General features: G+C 36.8%; 2 protein-coding genes across 6 annotated transcripts in view; one reads left to right on the forward strand and one right to left on the reverse strand.

Moving 5' to 3' along the window:
- The window catches only part of Phkb (phosphorylase kinase regulatory subunit beta), a 268,116-nt gene extending 260,505 nt beyond the window's left edge, over window positions 1-7,611 (reverse strand). For 2 of the 5 annotated variants that reach the window (XM_023712979.1, XM_023712977.1), the window contains exons 1-2: window positions 7,520-7,605; window positions 5,362-5,473 (exon numbers count right to left, since the gene is read on the reverse strand). In XM_023712979.1, the coding sequence (XP_023568747.1) occupies window positions 5,362-5,416 (55 nt within the window). In that variant the 5' untranslated portion in view covers window positions 5,417-5,473; window positions 7,520-7,605. Of the gene's footprint in view, window positions 1-5,361; window positions 5,474-7,281; window positions 7,395-7,519 lie in introns of all 5 variants that reach the window. The other 3 variants (XM_004629191.2, XM_004629192.2, XM_023712978.1) reach the window with 2 other exon arrangements.
- An 88-nt stretch (window positions 7,612-7,699) lies between these two features.
- Itfg1 (integrin alpha FG-GAP repeat containing 1) overlaps window positions 7,700-25,330 on the forward strand; it is a 292,179-nt gene continuing 274,548 nt past the window's right edge. Inside the window, exons 1-5 of the mRNA XM_004629193.3 lie at window positions 7,700-8,113; window positions 9,623-9,695; window positions 16,619-16,764; window positions 17,958-18,015; window positions 19,434-19,508. Coding sequence (XP_004629250.1) covers window positions 7,906-8,113; window positions 9,623-9,695; window positions 16,619-16,764; window positions 17,958-18,015; window positions 19,434-19,508 — 560 coding nt within the window. The 5' untranslated portion in view covers window positions 7,700-7,905. The remainder of the gene's footprint in view (window positions 8,114-9,622; window positions 9,696-16,618; window positions 16,765-17,957; window positions 18,016-19,433; window positions 19,509-25,330) is intronic.

A 25,330-nucleotide genomic window follows, 5' to 3' on the forward strand; every position in this document is an offset into this window, starting at 1 on the left:
ATGAATATTGTTAGATTTTAATTGTTGTTTTATGATTTATACTGTTTCTTTGACTTACAATCTATTTATAAGACATGGTGTGATATTTTCTCCTAGTATTAGAAACTTTAAAGTGTATTTCCATTTTCCATTGACTTTATATTAGCTATTCCTCGTCTTTTACACACACACTCACACTTATATATGAAAAAATGTGTACGTAAACTGAGATAAGATTGATAGTTTTGTGGATATCTTCAATGACCTTTTAAATGGCTTCGTTTAATATAATTATGTTTTACATAGTTATAACTACCATAGTTATAACTCCTGCATAACTACCATTTTGAGAGCTCTTTATTCTTTATCCAGGACCATACAGCAACTTCTCATGCCTTCTGGATTATAGTCCTTGTTATTTTCTATATGCTACATCTGTAGGTATTAGAATATTTCGAGTTTGTATAACTGGAAAATATTTTTCTTTTAGTTTTCAAAGGTAGTAAGTTTTTTGCTCACGTTTGCTAAGTATAAAATTCAATAAGGACAGATTTTTTTTTTCAGTCCTTTGAATAAATTAGTCTAGTTTCTTACCCACTTGCTCTTTTTTTTAATGTGGAATAAGATGCTATTTAATTTTGTTCTTCTGTAGCTATAATATTTTTTTCTATGTATATGCTTTAATTATTTTTTTCTTTACAATTAGTTTTGGACAATTACAGTTTTGTGGATCTTGGTATAATTTTATTCATATTTCTTGTACAAAAGGTTCATTTTTCCAGGAAATGTGCTATAATTTTAACTAAATTCAGTAATATTTAATTTTTAAATATTTATTCCCTATACCTTCTACTTTGTGAATTCTAATTATACGTATATAAGTTTCTTGATTTTGGCACAGAGAAAACTATCATATGACTGATCTGTAAACTCTCTCTTCATGTTTATTCTAGATAATTTTTATTGTTATATTCATTTAAGTTTGTAAATAATTTCTTACAATGTTAAATCTATTATTAATCTCACGTATTCATTTCAGAAATATTTTTCTAAAATTCACTCTGTCTACATCTTCTATCTTTCACATTTCAGTATTTGTCTACAATTTTTAATTTGCTATATAATTATTATTGATTTTCAATAAAGTACAAAAAAAATTATTAAATTAAAAAGGATTCTTTCCAAGGAACTACAATAAGAGAAAGTAACATAAATGTAGTATTTCCAAATTAGTATTAATTATATATGTAAACTCCTTGAAGTATTTATTTTACCAATTAAAAGGTATTTCTTTATACTCTTGATGAAAAAGCCATTTTACAAAATCAAATTGTCCTAGATATTCTAACAGCAGCACAAGGGGGATCATGTGCCATTATCAGACCACAGCATGTACATTGCCGACGACTCTGCAAATGTGTCCTCTGTGTGGGATGGTCTACGTTCACAATTCAGTGCAATATCTTACCTTCCATAAGTCTTAATGACAGGCTAGCATTCTCGCTCCCAGGAACAACTGGTGGGGAAAAGTTCTTCATTTTTCTTGCTGGGCACTGAAATTCTTATCCATTGCATACTTTACTATTGTTGGGGGCTAATGTCTCATATGTCCTTGACCTCTTTTTCTGACTATCAAAAGATGATGGTTCTTCAAAAGATGGAACCCAATATTCCCATGTCTCCTTTAAATTGGTCAGGACAAGACTTTCAGTCTCTGACTAGGGATCAAGGTCCCTCCTCAGCCTGAAGCAGTTACTGAAGAGGGAACACTAACCTTCTGTAACTCCCTAGAATAAGGGATCACAGTATTGGGATGAGATAGAATAGCAAATTAAAACGAGGTAGAGAGGAGACAAGGAAATCAAGATTTTTAAATTGTACTTTTAAGAAAAAACTGCAGCTTTAGACAAGGTCTTTTCTGGCTTCTGGGAGCCAACCTAGCAGATGACACCTTTTCCCACTCACCTGCAAACTGTCCTTTCCTCCAGCCCAAAAAGCAGCTGTTTTGGAGACAGTAAGTCTTAAATTTCAACAAATTGTTGTAGGCAGTTGAGTTAGATAGAAATATTATAGGCAGTCAGACAGGTCTAGGCCCTCCAAGGAAACAGCATGGAAGACAAGATACCTTGCAACTATAAGAGAGACAGATCCTCCTGCTGTGGGGCCAGATCTAAAGACCAAAGATCAAACAAATGCTTACCTGGGTTCAATCTGATGCAACAATGGCCCCACCCCAGGCCCACTGAGCTGGCCACCAAAACCAGTGTGGTGGCACACACCTGTAATACCAATGCTGGGGAGGCTAAAACAGGAGGATCACTACAAGTCTGAGTTACATAGTGAGACTGTGTACCAAATACCTAAATTAAAAGGAAAAAAAAAAAGAAAGAAAAGCATCCAGGATTGATTATCACTTTGAGGAAGCCAGGAAGAGTCACTAATCCCACTGCTACTGCTACTAGCTACTGGATAAACTCCTGTTCTATATTCATGCCCACTTGCTTTGTTACTCGCTTCCCCATTTAGTCTTGGATTTAATCAATTTTACATGAGCAATAGTGCTTATGATCTTATTGATTGACCATAGTTTTGTCCTGCTTCATGCCTACCGAGTTCCCATGTTCTCTACCTTACACCTGCCTCACCACATGGTTTTGCTCTATAAAAATACCTGAAAGAGAGAGCTTCCTGGGCAACCCACTTGGGTCCCCCTCTGTCCCTCTCTGACAGAAGCTTTCTTTCCCCCAATAAATATTCTGCTCTTAGCCTCCATTTGTTCCTAAAAGTCATTCTTCAGTTTTAGAGAACAGAAACTTGGCCCAGGTATCTTTCAGGTTGGGAGTTTCATTCCCCTATATCAATATCTCCACTTCAAACCCATATACGTGGCATGTAATATAACCTGGCAGACAGTGAGAATGCACATCCTAGAACACTCATCTTGAAGACTATCTTTCAATGTGTCTTACTCTTGCTTATAACTAACCTCACTTCTTTTAGCACATGCACTCAGGTTTGAGTGTGTCCAATATCTGTCTCTGATAAACACATCTTACGCTTCTTTTACTGAAAATTCCTTTTTTCCTAATGGGAGCCAGAGAACCTACAAACTTGTTTTGAAAGGGTGGATTAAATTCTTTATTTCATTCTTGAACACTCTCAAACCCAGCTCAATTAAACTATAACTTCTGGATAGAGGAATTTCTCCAAAAATGTAGAAGTAATTTATAAAGAATCAATCTCTTAAATGGGTCATAACACTGCAATTTGGTATTTCTGTTTAGTTTCTTCATATTATTTGATTTTAATTTAATAAGCTGACAGTAGAAAAGCTTTTATATATTGCCTTCAAACATTCTATATAATGTTGATGCATAATTCTTGGGTTTTGAAATTTGCCTATTTATAATTAAAAGCCTATCTTTAGCAATCTATCTCCTCCTTACTACTGAATGACTGCTAGTGCTACAAACACATCATAACTCTTAGTCGAAAAGCGAAGATAGAAAAGAGCCTGGTACTTAAATGAAAAATGATACAGGAGAAAATATAACTCTTAACCTGCTAGATGTCTGATGCACTGAATAGGTATCCCCTAAAAGCAAAGAATGAATTTTAAGGAATAACAGAGGTTAAGAGTAGAAAAAATTTATTGAGAGAAATAGCTTCTGAGAGACTGGAGGGGTCTAAAAAGTGAGTTGCCACTTCTCTAAACATGTGTTATAGAGCAAAAATATGAAGTGGGTACCAAATCACAAGGTAAGGACAATGTGATTCAAACTCTAATCACCAATCAGATTACAAGTACAGCTTTTTAGCTAATATTAATCCAACAGGGAAGCAGGTCACATAGCAAAGGTACATGAAAAGAGCAAAGGCATTTTGGAAATGAAATGGGTCTTGAAGTTCTGTTCATCCACTTGGGTGACTGTCATCTATCTGGACTTTCCTGGACCAGCTAATACCAATTACAGTATAATTCCAAATTACTGCTTATCTCTTAGCAAGGTGTGAAGGTCTGGCCAATGTATCTTTATCTTGAGGCTTGGTCTTCCTTTGACAGATGTGCCTCCAGCCATAATTCTGATGTCTTTATTTTTCTACTGACTTCCTTGAGAGCCCAATCCTTTTCTGACTACATATTAATTTCTATCTAACTTAACTGCCTATAATAAAAACAGTAGAAAAATGTATGTCCTTTTGTACTTTTAATTGAAAAGGAAAAAAAAACAACTAATACAATTAAAATATTTTGTCAGTTAGCAGATGATATACTTGATATACTAAATAAAAGGATGATTTTTGCTCCTTAGGCATAAGCTTTGATTTCTCATGTTTGATTGATTCAGGTTTAAACTTAACTATCCTCGTCTATCTTCCAAAACTAGGATTCAAAATATAAATGGAATTGAGAACCATTCTGAGTGGTTGTTGTGAAGCCAAATAGTTTCCAACTTGTAGAGTTCAGCTAGGCTTTATTATTGAGTAATCTACTGAAGAACTGTAAAGACAAAAGCAGGACTTCTCCCAAAGTTTCTGACACATTACATGTTCACTGACCTACAGTGACTCCCAATCTACAGAAAAGGACCTTCATGACTTCAGTCTACATTTCAGCCATGCTTAACAGAGCCTGTTTCTTTACAAAGCCTGTCTCTTTTTCTATAATGTAAAATGAATATATCCAAAGGCCTGAGTTCCTAAAGGGAATCCATACACTATCATTCGGGGATGGGAGGGAGCAAACTTAACTCAAAATTGTTTTCAAAGTGAATGCCTTTAGAGAGATGATTTCCCAGGTTTCACCCACCTCTCAGAAGGGTGTATCAAACAATAGTCTAACAGCTGCTGAACAAGTTTCTCCAACCCTATACCAAGAAGCCGTAGATGTAGTGCATAGCACAAAGTTTTGAGACACAACAGCCTCAGAGAGAAAACAAATTGTTTCCTGACTATAAAAATGGCTAAGAAACAACAATGAGTAAGTAAGTAGGATACTGACCCAAAATTTCCAATTTATAAGAGTAGTTTCCATCATGCAAGAAGACAAAAATAATTTAGGAAGCTATGCTATTATTTGACAACTGAGGTTCCCAGGAATTAAGGAACTGTCCTAGCCACACAGCTTGCAAAGGTCAAGGCTGAGCCTTCCTTTTGATGCCCTCTGCCCCACAAGGCATAACAGGATAGGGTCACATTCAAACTACAATGTAAACCTATGTCTAACATTAGCTGAAATATTGCTCAGGCTTGGGCCCACTAAAGAGAAATAAAATCAAAATGACATCATACGGTCATATAGTACCATAAAATATCATTAGCTTTCAGAAACAAAAGGTATTTAAAATTACCAAGTGACCTTTATGAGGTCCACACACTTACCAGACCTTAAGAAAGCAGGCGGAGAGGAGACGACCACATCAGGTGAGTTGGCCATTTCAAAATGTTGACTCTAATCATAAGCATCCCAGGCTAAACTACAGCAATCTTAAAACTGTTTAGTGAAAGTTAGAAGCAATCAGCATTAGATTAATTGAAAGCAGCATGAGCAGTTATTAACATGATGCAGTATGCAACAATAGGCAGTAATTGAGGATCATTATGTAATTTATTCTCATATGATTTGAAAATCTGATTTCCTTTGTTTGATAAATTACATTTGCTCATATAGATGAGGCAGAAAATACAATATCTATTAAACTTAAGAGTAGCATTCTTTTTGTAATGAAATTATGCTACTATGTAACGAAGTTATGCTACTATGTAACAATCATTAGAATTCTGCAAAGGAATTTATACTAGAGGTAGGTTAGTTCAAGATTCAAAACTGTTTATTCTTCTAAAGTCACAAACAAAATCAAGTTAAATGTTTTTAATGACAAAAAAGTGCATGATTCACTCAAGAACCTTTATTATCTATACTTGATAGAAGATTCTGTAACCTCAAACAACTATAAATTTAATAGACTGGCTTCCATTGCTATCTCTCTTTACTACTATGATATAAAGGCACATAGGAACATCCAATCCCAATGCTATCCATTCAGTTACTTTGCACATGAAAATGGATTTAAGCAACATAAGTTTAACAACAGTTAAATAAAACTTCATTTTTGTTCCAGTTAAGAAAGTTTTCAAGGATTACCATTAAGACATATATTTAAGAGGAGACAAACATTGGTGAAGACAATGAACTGTACTTATTAACAGTAGAGAAAGATAAGAAAAAATACATTTTGGGTGAAATGTTCAGTTCCCTGTAAGAAAACTCATTATTCTCTTCATTCAGACATAAACCAATAGCATTTTTCATAGCCTTAGATGCCCACATTGTTAGTAGCCAGCAAAAATACATGTGACCATTTCAAGAAACTATTGACTAAACTGTAGTAAGGACTACTTTTTTAAAATGTCTGTTAAACTCTGTAAATGGGAGTTTTACTAGAAGCCCAAGTAAATAAACAGAGAGCTTTCAAAATTAAAAAACAGAATTGGCAACAAAATGGTTTATGAAATCAGATACTTTCTACAAAATATTTATAAATGATAGAGAACAATACACAACTAAAAATTTTAACTAAAAACAAATTAGAAAAGCCCATATGATAACAGAGACATTAGTAAAGGGAGAAAGAGCAAATAAAGTTAACTTTCCTAGGTAATGCTTTTCACATCATCCAATAATGACATATAGTCATCAATCCTTTATAAAGAAAAGCCATCTATTGAAGGTTTGTCTTTCCACCATCTCAACTGTTTATTGCCATCCTTTTTGCTCAAAATTATATCCAGACTGCCAGAAGTGAAGAAGTTTTAATCACAGCTGTCAAAGGAGGTATCAGCCTCCAGTGCTAACTTTAAAGTCATGACTTTGCACTTTCAACAAGTCAGTTCAGGGCACTTGACACTTGAACTGACACTTGTTGGCATCTCTTGACCTCCATGGCCTTGGACTTGAAAACTATAACTGGAAACTACAGGTCCCAAGAAACTAGGCCCACTTTGTTCTGAGCCCTAACCATGCTTCACCTGACTCACTTTGTGGTCTCATGCTCTGGTCCCTCAGTATCTGTCACACAGGCTTAGGCTCAGAACTAAGTGGGGAACTTAGAAGGGGCTCAAGACATCAAGCAAAGGGCAGACTTCAACACTCAGAGGTCAGGTCCTCCGCTTATCTACATTTGAAGGGACTTGGTCGGAGGTACACACTTGGGAGGCCACACTTCCTCCTCGGAATCTGTCACAGCCTGATCTCTGGAGGGGTTGGGGGACTCCGGGAGAAGTCGGATTACCAATACTTTCCTGTGGCTGGGGGACAGACACAGAGCATAGAATTGAGACAGCCACTTAACGACTTTTGTTTTGTTTCTGAGGGAGGCGGGGTATCAGGTGCTAGGTCCGCCGTCGCCTGCTTTCTAAAGAGAAAGTCAGGAAACGCCGGTTCGGGACTACGACCCCCATCTGCCTCCCTCCCGAGGCGCTTGAGAGGAAGCACCGCCCGATTTGCAGGGTGGGTGGGCGGCACCCCAGCCGGCCAAACCTGAGCGCTTGCTCCGGGCTCTTCGCTCCAGGACCTTCCAGGTCACATCGGCCATGAGCCCGGCCGCCCCCGCCATGGCTGTCCGGCCGCCGCCTGGCCCCGCCCCGCCCCCCGGCCTTCTGTCGGAGCCGCCGCCCGGCCCCGCCCCCGCGTGCGACACTGTCGGTAGACGCACCGACCGGAAGTGAGCGCGAGGGTGCGCCTCACCCCGGTTCTACGTCCGCCGGGTCCTCAGAGAGTCTTCCCCAGGGCAGTTTGAAAAGAGAGTCCTTGGCGGTGGCTCAAACGCGCCTCAGGGCTGAGTGCGCTCCCAGTTACCCGCCGTGGGGTGCTTTGCGGTTGCCGTCAAGCGCGGCTACGGGCCGCGGGCAGGCCGACGGGCTGCCATGGCGGCGGCGGGCGGGCTGCAGAGCTGTTGGGCGCTTCTGGGGCCACTTCTGTGGGGGCTCGCGCTCCTGGGAGCTGGGCCGGTCCCGGCGCGAGCGCTGCACAACGTCACAGCTGAGCTCTTCGGGGCCGAGGCTTGGGGCACCCTGGCGGCCTTCGGGGACCTCAACTCCGACAAGCAGACGGACCTCTTCGTGCTGCGGGAAAGTCAGTGCTCGCCCGCCCCTCCCTTGTGCGCTGTCCGTGTGCCCTTCCCGGTGTTCCCCAGGTCCCTTGGACTGATGGCTAGTCCACTCGCATTGCCGAGCCCCTCTCCCAGCCCTGTAGCCTTCCTTTATCTCCGGCATCCTTTTCCGACTCCAGGTCCTGGTGCAGTTACCCCATGATTTAAGCTATCCCACGCCTATACTCCAGTATTTGTCAGGGTTTTTTGTTGGAGGGTTTTTTTTGTTGTAGTTTTGTTTTTTTCTTTCCTGAGAAGCTTTCTGCTTTCACCCAGCTGCCACTCTCTCCACGAAATTTTTCCCAAAGTCGTGATTCTCAGGTGTCTTTCTTTGGCCTCTACCTTCGCTCTTTAGGCCCCCTCATTTCGTTCTATTGTACTTAAATCTTCTTCCACTGGATGAACATAAAATGAAACCTGGAACATTCTTCTCATACAGGACTTTTTCTTGCCTACCCATTTATCTAATTCACCCGCCCCTCATTTTCTCAGTTTTCTTTGAAGTACAACACTGTGATACTCCAAAGCTCCCAGAAGCATTTTGCAGGAACCTTTGCCTCCTTAGGGGAATGTGTTCTCAAAGTACAATTAATTCATCAGTTGCCTAGTCTGTGTTGTACACCTGACTGTCACCTCGGTCTCCACCCTAGTCTTTCAGAATTTTCTTTGCTAATGTGTGGTTCTTGGAAGTTCTTTGCTTTAACAATCACTAAAATTTTTTGTAAATCTTGATGCTGAGTGGACATTAAAGGGGACCATTCTTCAGTGCAAGAACACATTGTTGCCTAAAGATCAGGACTATGAAAGGAGGAAATGAAGAACTGCTACAGAACTAGACAGACAGGATCCTGAGCTAGACTTAAGGACTTTAGCAGAATCCCAGAGCTTCTTTTCGCCACTGAATATTTTTCCACCTTTCAATGACACCCATATTGGAGAAAGGGTACAGTCTGCCAGACCTGAGGCTACACCATCCAAATGAAATAGACCTGCTCTTTGACTTCAAAGATATCCCATAACAATTTTAAAATTCTGTCCCAGTGAATGTTAGTTCAGCTCCAGTAAAGCATGGACTCAAGATAATTTCACAAGGTTAGGGTTGGGGAACATAATAGTACAATATATTATGTTTTTATTTGCTTGTTTTTGTCAGGGGAATACTATGGGTTGAATTCAAGATGTTTTTATGTTTTTTGTTTTTTGGTTTTTTTTTTTAAGTCTACCAGTGAGACTCTTGGCAGAATTTATTTGCTTTGTTTTGTCTTGATCAGCTGTGCTTTTTTGTTATCTTTCCATCGCTTCTTTAAACGTTAAACCTATTTTAGGGGCCCATTCCATTAGATAGGTAGAACCATCCTTGAGAGGGCAGATGAACTGGAATAGAATAAAATTTTTCTGGTTGACAGCAGTTTCCAGAAAGTTTATAACAATTTTGTGGATGTTAGATATTTTACCAGGAAACTTTTTTCTAATTATGTATTTCTTTCCTTTAGGAAATGATTTAATCGTCTTTTTGGCAGACCAGAATGAACCCTATTTTAAACCTAAAGTAAGGGTATCTTTAAAGTAAGTACAAGTGGATTTTTTTCTTTAAATATTAGTCTTCAGTGTAATATGCTAGTTGGATTGTTTCTGTAATCAGTCTTACTAATTTGTAATGTCGTGACATCAAAACAGCTAGTTAAGAAGAATGACTAGCAAATGCTCTATTGGAAAAAGTAGCAAAAGTACCAAAGTTGAAGAACAGTTTCCTTTAAAAAAAAATGAAATTTAAGTGAAATCAAGTCTGTTACAGTATAGGCACTTTTCATTCCATTGTGGTCTGTTCTTCTTTCCTGAAAGTGCTGGGAGTTGCCCCTTATGTTGACTGTGTGGTGGGGAGCAGTTCACAGATAGAAAGCTCATCATGCTAAGCATGTTGTACATACTGGGAAAATATCATTGACCTGTGTTCTGATTTTTTAATTGGCAATAGACGATGATTAATTTTGAAGGAGTTCAAATCAAGCTTTTGAGATTATCTAAATTTTTTTAAATGTTTGTTTCAAACAGAAGTTTCTAATTTTCTTTTTTTACAGTTGGTCTCACCCCCACCACATGATTGTGAGCTAACACAATTTCCAAATAACAAAATGTAAAAGTTGAGTGCAAGCTAGAGTAACAACTGCTGGACTGTCATGGAATTTGAAATTGACCATTGTGTGAATAAAATCTATTGAAGGTGTTTAAATTTGAGGGACATGGTATTTATAAGAGATGGCAGTAAAAAGACTTGTTCTGAACATGGAGCAGGAAGCTTTCTCTTGTAGAAGAGGGAGATACATTTGGAGTATTATGATGTGGGCAGACTATGATCTGTCATAGCTATAGTAAACTCAATCCCATGGGAGGAAGGGAATTATATTATAAATTCTTAAGAAAAGAGATGATGAAAACAGTATTTTAAATTGTTTTACTTGCTAACCATATAAAAGATGAATTGTTATATAGATCAGGGCCTAATGAGGAAGTTATCTTTTAAAAAATCCTATATCGGAACCTGGTGTAATGGTGTAAACTGTCTGTTCATGGATATATAGGTGACTTCCAAGATTGAGCTGTTATGAATTGTGCTGCTATACACATGGGTTTGCATGTACCATTGTAACAGGGTGTCTTTTAGTTCCTTCAGAAAGATACATAGAAGGTGGATAAATGGGTCAAATGGAATTTCTTTTTTTTTTTTTTTTTTTTTTTGCGAGATCACCATGCTGATTGGGGATTCATAGTGGTTGTACTAGTTTATAGTCCCACCAACAAGCAGAAGGATTTTTTTTTTTTTTTTAATTTTCACAGGCTCACCTGTGTTTGTTACTTGATTTTGATGATGACCATTCTTTCTGGAGTAAGATAGGCTCTCAGTTGTTTTAATTTGCATTTCTATAATGACCAGCATTGTTTAGCATTTCCTTCTGTATTTATTGGCCAATTGTACTTCGGTTAAGTATCTAATTCATTTCACTTGCCCATTTTTTTTTATTGAATCTTTTATTTGTGGAAGTTCAAAAAATTTTTGAGACATTTCTGTATTCTAGTTTGAGTTCTCTGAGGAATAGTGCGCAAAAACTTTTTCCCATTTTTGTAGATTGTCTTCACTTTGTTGGATGTTTCTTTTGCTATGAATAAGTGTTTTAATTTCACATGTTCCCATTTGTTGATTCTTGGTGCTATTTCCTTTGCAGCTGGGATTGTGTTCAAAAGGTCTTTGCCTTTGTCTATGAATTCATGTATTTTATCTATTTTATCTTTTGGAAAGTAAATTTTTCTGTTTTAACATTTAAATATTTTATTTTTATTTTAGATTAGTATAGAGGCTCACTTTTTTTCCTCATTCCTAATTTTTTTTCTCTTTTTTTTAATTTTATAGAGAAACAAACAGCAATGAGTTTCAAAACCAATTAGTAGGACAATTACAATGATTAGTACGTTGCATATTGTTGTCTTTGTAGTGGTTATTCACAGTACAAGATGCAGACATGATATCCTGTTCAAATACTATTAGTACAAATCTTTCTTCTCATTGAATTAAGAGAAAGTTGCAGTATATCTATCCTATTTTGTATATACAGATACAAAATGGTCCTTCATTTATATCCCCCCAGATATAAATGAAGGACCATTTTGCTTTGTCAGAGATAGGTATTCCATTGCCATTTAAATATTGCAGGTGATGCAAGGAGATGACTCAGTAGAATAAGCACTTCCCTGGCAAGTTCAAGGACCTGAGTTCAATCCCCAATTCCACCTAAATAAATAAATAAATAAATAAATATTGTAGGTGTGTGAATGCAGCAAAGTAATACAACATAGTGCTCTAGTCCATAGTAGTAGTGGGCTATCTGTAAGACTGGCAATGTCAAGTTGTTGACTTGAGCCTTTTACAGCTCAGCATATTAATATGGCTTTACTTTTTATAGCACGTTTTTATACTTTTTTGCTGGATAGTTAAGACCAAGATAAAGCAAGACCTATATAACAAGAAATGTAACTTTTGTATCTGCCAAGGTCGTCAAATCCCCTCAGGGTTTACCCTGAAACCCTGTAGTTTGTAGATCCTTTTTGAGTGTCAGCCATGTGGATGAGTCACGGCCATTGCTTGACCAATTTGTAGAGGCTCACTTTTCTCCAGTGAATGTTTTGACTCCTTTTTCAAACACAAAAAAGTTCAATGTACTTGGGGTTATTTCAGCATCCAGTGTAATGTTCCATATATCCTCATATCTATTTTTGTGCGAGTGCCATGCTATTTTTATCACTGTAAACTTTGTAATATAACTTCAAGCTAGGGATATGATGCCTACTACATTTTTCTTTTTACCCACAATTTTTTCACAATTCCACTTCTCTCCTGGTTCCATATTAGTTTTAAAATTGTTTTCTATAGCTCTGAAGAATTTTGTTTGCTTTATTAGAATTGCATTGAATCTGTGTAACATTTTTGAAAGTATGACTATTTTGAGTATACTGTATTACTTACTTCTATCCAGGAATTTGATATTTTTCCATTTTTCTGCAGTCCTCCGTAATTTCCTTCTTTCATTACTATAGTTTTCATTGTAGAGTGATTTCACTTCCTTAGTTGGGTTAATTCCTAAGTACGGTGTATTAATTTTTCTTGATGCTATTGTTACTATATTATTCCTAATTTCTTTCTCAGTGGGTTCATTATTCATGAAATGCTTTTGATTTTGTGTGTGTGTGTGTGTGTGTGTGTGTGTGTGTTAATTTTGTTTCCTGCAACACTTGTGAATTTGTCTATTAATCCTTGGAATCTGTTGGTGTATTTTGAGTTTTTTGTGTAGAGTACCCTGAAGGAAAAAAAGAGGGAGGAGATCCCAATTCCCCCCAAAACATAATAACAGGTCAGGAAAAAATGCTGTCAAGTGCTGTCCAGATAGCTCAGCAGACTAAAGCACTTGCTTAGGCAGACTCAGAAACCAGGGTTCTATCCCCAGCATGACATGTCGGTGGCACCCCCAGGACACGCTGAGATAGCCATTGAGACGGGGCATTGTGGCCCATGCCTATAATCTCAGCACTTGGGAGGCTGAACACAGGACAATCACTATGAGTCTGATCTTTATAGTGAGACCCTAAAGACCCTGTACTAAATACATTATTTAAAAAAAAGCAGTGAAACATAAGATTGCAAGTAAGTTGGCCTGCAAAGGTCTGCAGACAATCAAACAAGTCTAACAAATTTTAACTTGATAAACTAGTGATGTCTTACAATTCTAGTACATCACACAAAATGTCACATGATCACAACTGCTGGCCAGTGCACTGTCTCTTTCACACTGTTTTGATGTATAAGTGCTTTTGATTACAAGCAGAACAAATTATCATCACAAACCAAGGTTTTATTGTAATAAAAAATAGTGTAATGGAAAAAGAATTCAGTCCAAAAAATTTTTCTGTTTTTTTAATTAGTAGTTTCTAAGATCTGTAGTCTATGAGCCAGCTAGTCATGATTTTCTCTGCCTACCATGAGGGCTTGAACTCACAATGTCGCCCAGCCTGGCCTCAAAGCAATCCTCCTGCCTCAGCCTCCTGAGTGCTGCAATGATAGGTGTGGATCACTGCACCCAACTTGGATCTTGGGTGTTTGATGTTTCACCTCCTTATTCCAGTAGCCCTATGTCCATTTACCCCTGCCCAAGCCAAAGTGTGCCCTCCCTCTTGTTGGTAGATGGGCAACTGTGTCAACCTTAGTGTCTCTGCAGGAAAGCCCAGGGGCAAGGGTTTAGGTGGATTTACTATAGGCAGCTACGGAGTCCAGTTGCTTCATTTTTTTCCCTGGGCCTTATCATCATCTAGGGTCAGTCCAGTTGTTTCACCCTCATCCCTTAGCTGATCTCTCCTGCTAAGGCAAAAAAAATGTAGATCTGGCTTGCAGCTGGTGGATGCTGTACTCTTGGTGTGTCCGGGTATGTGGCACAGACTTGCTCACTCAAATCGAGGTAGGGCTTTTTGCCTTTTTCTGCTTTTCCTAATTACTTAACTGGAGTTCATTTTTCAGGGCATTACTGAGAAAGGGTGCATCGTAGGCTCTATCTGTCCATACCCTTTTTCTATATAACAGACTTGGGTGGGATTGTTGTTGTAACTTCATGCTTGCTGTTTGAAAATGCAATCATTTTCTTTTTCCTAATTTTTTAATATTGCTACATTTTTTAGTTTGGAACTATTAGGGACTCTGTTCTTTTTCTCAGATTTCATTGAAATGTACTTTCGTGTAACTTATTTTTATTTGTTGTACTGAACATTATGTGGAGCCCATTCAGGCTGGAAGCCTCTATCCTTCTAGACTTTTGAAGTATTCTTATATTATTTCTTTGATAATACAAGTATGCTTATATTCTTTGATATTATTATTATGTGTTTTCATTTTTAGGAAACATGACATTATTGGTATTCTAAGTATCCTTAGTTTCTTTATCTTATTGTATTTGCTTTTAATTTTTAAATTTTATTGATACATGTTTACATAATTATTATATTATCATTAGAAGTTGTTACATGTACATCACACATCAGAGATCTTCCTTCCTCTTCTCTCCCTCTCCCTCTGTTCATCTTTGTCCCTTTCCCATTTGCAAAACATATGTCTGTCTTTGTTCTTTAAATTATTTATACTTTGTTGTGGTTTTTTTGTCATATTGCTTTGTGTTTGTTTTGTCATCCAGGAGCTCAACTTTTCATCTCCTAAGCTTTCTATTAAGCTTTTTGGTGTCTGTCATATTTTAACTTCAAAGGTTTTCTTTTTTCTCTTACTGTTGTTTTCTCCTAGCTTGCTGTTCTGTTTTTATGCACATTCTTTGTTTTCTAGCCTCATGTGTAATTTTGAAGTTTTTTTTCCTTCCTTACCTGTTTTTTTTTTTTCAGGTTATTATTTGTTTTGGCTGCCTTTAGAATTTAGTTTTCTTCAAAAAGCTGGTGTCTATTCATATTTAAGTCATTGAAGAACCAGCTTGGCTTGACTTGTTTCATATCTCTTGCTCTGTGTATGCGTTCTTACTTCGTTGACATGTGAGGTATAGAGGTGAAGGTAAGGGTCCAAACTGCTTACTTTTATACTTTTCACTGACTACCAGTCTTAGGCTTAAAGCCAAAACCTGACCCTCTCTGATTCCTCAAATCCATAGTGCCTAAAACTTTCCAGAAATAAACCACTTAGCTTTTGTCTTGCTGAGTGAAAATGATAAGAGACTGCCACTGATGCATTTGGAAGATAGTTATCCGTACCCTAAGTCAAAGTTTTCTGTCTTGCTGTTTGCTCTAAGTGGAATTGAATATAAATTGAACATAAGCCCTATTTTTTGGTTGAGTCGTTCAGGCACCATTATAACAAGATGTTTTTCAATGATAATATAAATAATTTTAGAATTAAGTTAAAATATAAAATTAGGAACCAAGGAGATAGCTCAGTGGTCTAAGGGCCTGCCTGGCAAGTACAAGGACTCTAGTTCGATCCCCGGCACTGCATGCCACACCATCCCCACCCCAGGTGCGCTGAGCTGGCCATTGAAACCTGGTGTGGTGGCACATGCCTGTAATCACAGCACTGGGGAGGCTGAAACAGAAGGATCAATAAATACATAAAATATTTTAAAATACATACATATATATATATATATATATTTAGATGTGTATGTTTGCATAGGTATAAAAATACCCATTGTGTATCTACTCTATTTTCTGAAGTAAAATGTTACAGTTTGCTGTAAAGTTTTAATCTACATTAAAATCCAAATTAAATACTGCATAAATATCTTTGGTATATCTGGGTTAATCTTTGCTACTCAAGCATTAATTATTCCCCTTCCCCTTTTTTGAGCCAGGGTCTCGCTATGTAGTGCATACTGGCCTTGAACTCACCATGTAGCCCATCTAGCCTCAAACTTGTGGAGATTCTCCTGCCTTAGCCTCCAAATAGCTGGTTTTACAGGCGTGTACCTCTGCTTCCCCTGGCATCCTCCCATTTTTTATAACGTAACACCATCTAAATGTCTTTGCATCTTTGACAAAAGAAAAAACATATTAGCCAATGCTTAGACATAAATCAGGGGTGTTTTGTTTTGTTTTGTTTTATAGACCAGGAAAATTTATTAGAGAAAAGGAATGGGGAATGGGAGTAGGAAAATGGGGAATAGGAATAGGAATAGCTCCTGAAACACAGGAGGGCATCCCAAATGGGTTGCCCATAAATCAGTTTTTGATTATTTTATTTCAGCTATTTTGTTTTGTTTGTCTTCCTTGTGTTCACTTTAGAGCTCTTTTTGTACACTAGAGTGGTCTAATGTATAAGAGATAATAAGATATGAAGAAGAGAATAAGATTAATCAGTTTTCTGAAATATTGTAGTTTGTATTTTAAGTACGTAAAATATGTTATCCCTTTTGAAATAACTTGTATGATCATTTTTAAATGTTTTTTTTTTTCTTCTTTAGGAATCACAGTGCATTGATAACAAGTGTGGTCCCTGGGGATTATGATGGTGATTCACAAATGGATGTCCTTCTAACATATTTTCCCCAAAATCATGCCAGCAGTGAATTGGGAGCTATTATCTTCTGGGGACAGAATCAAACATTAGGTGAATGTGTGTTAGGCATTTTTAGTATTTATTATTAGCTGTCTAATGAAAAATGTAGAATATGCCTGATATTCTTAGGAAAATATGACAAAAAGCTTATTCAGAAATTTGTTCATAGGTGTCAGTAATCATAATGTTTTTTAAAAGTTTTGTTTCTGATTTTTTTTTCCTCAACCCAGAATCAGTGTAGAATCACTTCCAGAAAATAAAATATACTGTTGTTAGTTTAAAGGAGAAAGATTTCTCAAAGAGTTTTAATGACTTATGGCATTACTCGGATGACAAAAGAGGAAACTCTTCTGTTGAGCTCCTGAGCACAGTCTTTAGTGTCATCAGTGAAGCTGCTGCCTCTGCACTGTCTGAAGTAGACATTGGCACAACAGTTGTCAGGATGATTCTGTGCCTGCCATTTTTCTCACAAGAATAATGTACCTGGCTTCCTGACATGTTGAAGTTCAGTGAGTAGGCTTAGAAACAACAGAAGCACTGCTTTGCCCTCACTTGTACATTTCAAAGCACACAGTGTATCTGATGGGCAAGACTTGGCTTTCCTTTACTAATTCAAATGCAAAGGTATCAGCAAAATACTATTTTTGGTTTCTTCCTTGCACAAAAAAACACAAAAATTTGCAGTGGAAGTTTAGTGTCAGTCTACTGTACTCACTTATCTTTAAATTTTGTCTGAAAGCTAATTAATGATACCTAAATGGACAATTTTGTTCAGAGTACCAAATTCCAAGGGAGTATTAGATTGCAATTGTGTGGCCATTTGGAAGTACAACCCATTATTACAGTACTTTATATTCCAACAATAAATATTTAAAGAAAGTATAACATATACAAATTTTTGCTTGTATTTGAGCATAGATCTGGTAGAGTTGGGCAATTTTGCTTATATTGGTTTCTGTGTCACCAAAGCCTGGTTGTCACTTCTGTAATAATAAATTGTGTATTAAGGCTCAAACTAAAGATAATTAGATGGAAACCTCCAAAGGAGCTTGTCATGTTGGTCTGCACTCTAGAATAAACTCTGTCAATATTTGTTCTTTATATTGAACTTACAGTATCTCATTAATATTAATCATTGAAAAAATTAGATCTGAATTGTGTAAATAATGAAAGAATATTTCCCTCAGTGTAGATGTCAGAAATAATCCAAAAAGCCTGCTGATTTGCATGTATTCTCTTTGTAGATCCTAACAATATGACCATACTCAATAGGACCTTTCAAGATCAACCGCTAATTATGGAGTAAGTATATGTACTCCCCTGTAAATGACTTTAAAATTTTATGAAGATAAAATAAAAGTGTTACATAGGAATCCAGATTGCTAAGTACTGGGCCACTAAATTCATTCCTTAAAGTTGAGTGAGGCCTGTGCTATTGATTGTATGTTTCTCTTTGCCATGCTGAAGAAAAGAGAAAAATAAAATTCATTATTTTGAAAAAAAAGGAAGATTTATGTTTTTGTTTACACTTCAGTAGTTTCAAATAGGTTTGTAATAGATCTATATTGATGCTGCTCATTAACTCTGTTTGATTGACAGACACAAAAATTAACATTTCCTCTAGAAATTTAGAAAGATTTCTGTATTGAAAAATTCTTGTCATATTTATGAGTTTTATTTATTTATTTATTTCCTTAAAATAGACTCATGTGCCAGGATAATTTAATCCAAATTTCTGAGAATTTGGGAATAAGCTAGAGACTCTTCTTAAAACTAAAGCAAAGTATGTCCACATTCTTATTTTCAGTCATGCTTTTCTTATGATTATTAAAATCTTAGTCATAGGTCAATGGCTAGTGGAAGTCTGAACTATAAATTCATAATTTAATATCTTTAAAGGTACTCAACTTGATTATTTTAAATAGCTGTGTATTTTTTTTTAATGTTTTTGGGATAATCAGTTACCAGTATAAATTTTTATACCAGCTAGGCTATTGCTCCTAATTTCAATTTCAACAAATTAGGTCATGATTTTCGATTAAATTTCTAGGAATTCACACTGTTTCCTTGTCCTGCAGGAATAAGCTAGATTTTGCAGAGATTAGAGACAACCCCAAAATCTGGCAACAAATGTTTATTTCTTGTTTAAGTGTTCCATTTGGGCCGGGGACAGGCTCTGTTCTGTGCTACTGCTCAGTAAGCAGTCTGTGAGCTGCCCCATTCTCTTTTGGCTGGGCCATCTGAGACACATGTTCTCAGTATAGCCATGGCAGGCCTAGTGAGGACTGGTGGGCCCAGTCCCAGAAGGGAAGAGTTCTGGTTGTGAGTTGAGTCACTTCTGCTGACAATGCATTAACAACAACTAGATACTAACTAACATGTGTCTACCGTTTTTCCCAAAAGTATATGTTTTAGGTTAGGAGTGATTTTTTTTTTTTTTTTTTTTATTTTTAGGGAAGGATCTACAGCATGTTCAGGGTCTCACTACTAGATCAGACGCACAGTGATTCTCCTGTATACAGCCTCCCAAGTGCTGGGATTACAGGCACGCACCACTACACCCAATCTCAATTGCCGTTTTAGCGCACCCTGGGGGTAGGATTGGCATGACAGATCCGGGACCAAACCCTGGCCCCTGTGCCTGCCACTGAACTTTTTGGCTGGCCCTAGAAGTGATATTTTAATAAATCTGCTTACTGTTTTAAATGTTTCCTTTTCAGTTTCAATGGGGACCTAATTCCTGATGTATTTGGTATTACAAATGAATCCAGCCAGCCACAGATATTGTTAGGAGGGTAAGTAGTAAATATGGTTAAAATCATGCAATTAATCATATAAATTACTGCTGCTGCTATACAAACTGTGTATCTCTGTGAACTGATTGCTTTACCATCAGGGGGCAAAAAAACAGTTCATTAGAAATCCTTATTTTAAAAAAAGTTTTTTAAAGCATTTGGTGAACATAAAAACTTCTTTGAAGAGTTTGAATTTCATATGTCACTACTTTCTGAATAGAACTTGCTTAGTCTTTCTGGGCTCCTGAAAATTAGAGATATAAACTATATATGTCTCTATGTAAAAATTGATTTATTAGATGTTTCTGAAATTGGAACTGTTTCTTTTAAGTAGAATAGATACTAAAGTCTGAATTGGATCCACTTTAATCTTGTTAATTCTGAGATTGATAGCTAGATTAGTAGCTCCTAGTTTGATAGCTACTTTGATTGATAGGTTTTGTTTCTTTTTTTCAGTAGCTAATCAACAATTGTCTGGGAAATGTAACCAGTTCTCTTAAGTTTTTTGTTTTTTGGGTTTTTTTCTAAAAAAACCAAAAAAGCGGTGATTTGTGGTAAGCCTCTTATTATTCAATTATGTAATTCTTCAGAAAAACTGCCTGGAATCTTACATTTTAAATATCCCCACCATAATTCCTATTGGCCTAATACAAGAATTCATAGTACCAAGATTCTTTTCATATGACACCATCAGCTTGGTTAATTTTTTTTTTCAGTCCTGCTGAATAGGCAAGAATTAGTTGAGTATAGAACACATTTACTTTTATATTTCTTGAGGAAATTCAGAAAACCACCTTTATAAGTCTGTCTCACTTGGCTGTATGGAGATCTACTGAGTTTATGCTTTGAAGAAATACTGCTTTTATGATTAGTCTTTGACATGTATTCACAGGCTCACAGATGATTAAATTGTTAAAATGTAAGGTAAAGAGAAACTGTCAAATTACATGTCACTTTTTCTTAAAGTCTTACATAAGGAATGTGAATATTTTGATGCTAGTATAGTGAACTTTGAATTATTGTGAATCTTCTCTGAGAAAAACCATATTTTTATACCACTACCACTACCACCTCAGCTGCTATGTGCCAGAATACCTGAAATCATGTCCTGCTTTAGAGACAAATTGTTAGCAAATCCTGATGTACCTTGTGTCTATGTATATAGGGAGGTAGAGGAGAACTCACATGCCACTCACCACAGCAAGCTGAGAATGCTCAGGAAACCCCTTCCTCAGTTCAAAAGCAGACACAGGATTGAATAGAATGAGATGAAGTATAGCTTAGAATTTAGTGTAGTTGTGTTCATGTACATTTTTATACATTATTTACAGGTTTACTCCAAGATACTGGATTAATACTATTATTTCATGATATCCCTCATTTAAACTTCAGTTACGGATTAAATACTAGTAGCTAACCTTAATCTGAGTGGCAAATTTGAACCCAAGATTTTTCTGATGCCAGAGTCAAGAATTAATTTATAAGAAATCACAGAAAAAGTGTTCCTCAGGAGTGGGGGTATAGCTGAGGGTTAGAAAGTGTGCTTAGCATACACAAGGTCCTAGGTGACTTGCCTATACCAAACTTGTTTGTTTGTTTGTTTTTAAATGGCACTGAGCATCAAACCCAGGGCTTTCACACTAAGCTACATCTCCTACCCATTTTAAATATTTTCTTTTTTTTTTTTTTTTGAGACAAGATCTTTCTAAGTTGAAAGTTGCCCAAGCTGGGCTCAAACTTCCCATCTCTCTCTCTCAGCCTCCCAAAGTGCTAGGACTTACAGGTGTGTGCCTAGCTCAATACCCTACACCACCACGGGACATAACACAATTTATGTAAATTTCATCGTTAGAATGAATACATTCAACCGAAGGATGAATTTATCTCTTTTGAAACAAATATTGCTATGTTGCTAAAATAGGAAAAGTACATTTAGATTGTATGTTAGTCAGTTTTCTGTCGTAATACAAAATGCATGAGATAATAAACTTAAAAGGAGGGAAAGTTCATTTTGGTTGTTTCAGAGGTCTCAATCCATAGTTGGTTGCCACTGTTATTTTTAGACTTGTGATAAGAGTGAGCATCATGGTGGGGAGTGTACAGCAGTGGAGATCTACTTACCTCTTACTGGCCAGGAAACAAAGACAAGGGAGGGGCAGAATCCTAATATCCCCCAAAGGACACAGCCCAGTGACCTTCCTTCCTGTCACTAGGCACCACCTCACAAAGGTTGCACCACCACCTCCCAGTAGTGCCACAGGATTGCTCCACAGGCCATCAGCACATGGCCTTTAGGGATTCAACCACTGCCTTTGGGGGACATTTAAGATCCAAATATAAAATGCCATATCAGTTTTATAAATGACAGACATAGGCAAATGTATATAGGTGAAACAACCATTAGCATTGACATTTTGGACGGTAGAACTCTATAAGCTCATCTGGTTAATCAAGAAATCTATCTTTTGCAACTTCAGTATCATGCTTTATTGGAAAGCCAGACCCAAGATCAACTTAATTAAATTTACCTAGCAACTTAGATTTATGGGAAAATTTTGATGATCTTTTAATAGAGTGTTCAGTGTTTCAAAAGAATTGTGCTGGAAAGCCTCTGATTGTAACCTGGCCCAGTACACACATGAGAATAGATTGCCCTCAGTTAAAATAGCACAGCCATTTTGGATGAAGTAAAAGTGAATATGGTCATCTCACATGCAGTGTTAATAAGTAGAGGAATCCCTTGTCATTGATAGGACAAGGTTTACCTGACAGGGACAGGAAGCTAGTTTCATAAAGCTACTAAGGTACAGGAGATAATTCAAAGTATTAAGCAGTCAAAAAAGAAGCCTCAGTTTGTTTCTCAGACTCACTTAATGATGACTTGATGTCATGTAATAATATGCCACATCGCTTACAGATAACACTAGCTATTAAGTGTGCTTAGGTATTAAGTGTTAGAGCAGCTTCTGCAGTGATGTGAGGTCATTGTTAATGAGCATTTTCTATAAAAGGGTATTTGAAACTGATACTGTGTAAGCATTTGGAATATTGGTGTAGTACTGAAATGAAAATACTTGTAACTATGATTTTAATCAAAGGCAAATATAATGTCATTCTGTTCATGTTTATTATGAATCATATATTAAATTCAAACACATTTCTGGGTCAGGCCCAAAGTTGTAAACTTGGTGTTATTAACACAAATATAAAAATACATTGGCCTACTCCATTCTACTTCACAAATGATTGCAATAAAGTTTTGCATGTAGTATTAGTGACAAAAATAGCAACAAACCTTTTATGTTTATAAAACGTTTAAATGGCACATATTTGTACATATTAATGAGTTACTGTGTGATGTTTTAATGCATGTGTACAATATGTTCTCTGAAGCTCAGAGTTAAAGGGAAAAGAAAGAGAACCTTAAGCCAGTTTGTTTTTAAAAATGTTGATACAGTTGTCTCTGAGGTTGGCACTTTACATCAGTTCTCCATTTTGTTTTTTTGGGTTTTTTTTTTCCTCAATAGATCCCTTGTGTGAGAAATGGCAGTTAGAGAGGCTAATTCAAAGGTTAAGTGTCCATTCCAAAATCTTAAATAGTAGATCTAGGACTTGAATTTGATTTTCTAAATTCTAAAACCTGTGTTCTTGGAACTCATTTCTCCTGTTCTATTGTTACCATCATTATAGTCACAGAGTCTCTTTGGTAATTCTCCTTTCTGAAGCATCTTTCCGTATGTAGAGCTACCTTGTATTTCTTCACAGTATAGTAAGTTTTCTGGGGAGTATTTTCACAGATGTAGCAGAAACTGCATATTGCTTAAGGCCCTGTGCTAAGCCAGGTGGGGTGGCACATTCCTGTGTCCTCCCAGTACTCTGAAAGGCTGAGGCAGGAGGTTCACAAGTTTGAGTTCAGCCTCTGAGCAGGATAGCAATTTGAGAAAACCCATCTCAAAAGGAAACTGATATGAACATGTAGCTTAGTGTGAAGGCCCTGGGTTTAATCTTCAACATTGTTAACCAACCCCACCCGCTCACACACACAGCACAGAAGTTAAGTAGCACCACTTCTGCCACTTTCTGTTGGTCAAAATATATCAGGGCACTAAGATTCAGTGCAGCAGTGTGGTAGGGACATAATAGACCAGTGAACCTTTTAGAGCTTTCAGTGATACAAATAGCCCACAGAGGCACATGTGCCATAGGTTCACCACCACTGTTATCAACTGTACCCCTTGATATAACCATGACAAAATTGAAGTATGAAAGACCCTATGAAATAGGAAATAATGTCATCCATCTTTGGAAGCACAAACAGCAGGTTGTGTTTATTTACATAGTAAAGTCTTGGAGAATATGCAAGCAGAGATTATTTTAAGGAAATCACCTTCTAGGTGAGTTATCTCCAACACTACTTTGCCTGTTTTTGTTTTTTGTTTTTTGAGTCAAAGAGGACTTGTTTGTAGAGCTGTATATAAGATATAGTTAATGCCATATAAATAACTTTCCAAAATATTTTTATTGTAACATTAAAAACAGGTTTAAAAAAAGCCCTCAACATTGAAATGCATGAATAATCCCTCTAACTTTCTCCTCCTTCACATATACTATATTTTTTACTCCTCTTATACCTTAACTCTCAGTCACTTCTCAATCTGTGTGAGACACAACACCATAGGCAGTCACTGCAAACCTATGGCACTGCCATGGTAGGCTATTTGTTACCTTGATAGCTCTAAAAGGTTTACCATCACAACTCACTGCCCTAGAGATGTAGTTCATGAGGAAGGCCTGGTGAAAGGAACTGGAAGAGGTGACTAGGAAATAGAGAGGGGAGATATGGGAGGGAATCCACCTCAGATCATGTGACCACCTCTAACCAGGCCCCACCACCATGTAGCCCCAAGATTTAATCACCTACAAACCCCATGTAAGGCCTTGGGGATGTCAGTGTACAAACCATAGCACACTAAAGGTATCTTTCCTGGAGAGTAAAAACTTGCAGGCATCAAACACAGGAGAAACCTTTACAGTTAATCCGGATACTCTAATAGAATTTCCAGGTTTTCTGTTAGATATTTTTTTTCTTAAGATAAACTTTGGCCATAAAAGGAAACATTTTGGTCCACATTGAGATATTCAAAATTCAGATGTGTTGGAGTGAGGCTGTGATAGTAGTGACAGTTTTAAAGACTTTTCTGTCATCCCCCATTCTTGTCAAAGAATCCATCATTGTTAAGAGAGTGCCTTGGGAGAGCAAAGCAAAGTGAGCTCCCCAAAGAACTATCAGACTCCAAAAACCACCCCTGTTGCTTAGTATTCTTTCCTTAGGATACACTGTTAACTGGAAAGGTACATTTTTGCCAAAGTAAGTTTGAATGACAGTGATTGTTTCAGGTATGACAAGCATGTTCTCTAGGTCTAACAAATCCATAGACAAAAGTTTTACACAATTTCTTTCGTATATGTGTACATGTTGCTATAATATAGCATTGTATCGTATATCATTATAATACGAACGTCAATCATTTTATTTCAACTCAGGAAATTTTATACTTTTATTTTCTGTATTCTGTTAATAAAAGATGAATTTACATTCTAGCTTCTGAGTCCAGAATTTTTTTTACAGTATATATTTTTCTCCTTTATCAGTCATAGGAAGATTCTTATGTTTAATGAAATGCAAAAATAAATGGAGTTTTTATTTCTTTTGGAAGGGTTTAGGAGGTTACTGGGAATGGAATCCAAAGATATTCTATCACTGAGCTGTGTTATGTTATGTTATCAGCCCCCTTTTTTTTTTTTTTTTTTTACCCATGTTC

Source organism: Octodon degus, unplaced genomic scaffold, assembly GCF_000260255.1.
Source record: "Octodon degus isolate 3935 unplaced genomic scaffold, OctDeg1.0 scaffold00028, whole genome shotgun sequence".
NCBI classification, from domain to species: Eukaryota; Metazoa; Chordata; class Mammalia; order Rodentia; family Octodontidae; genus Octodon; species Octodon degus.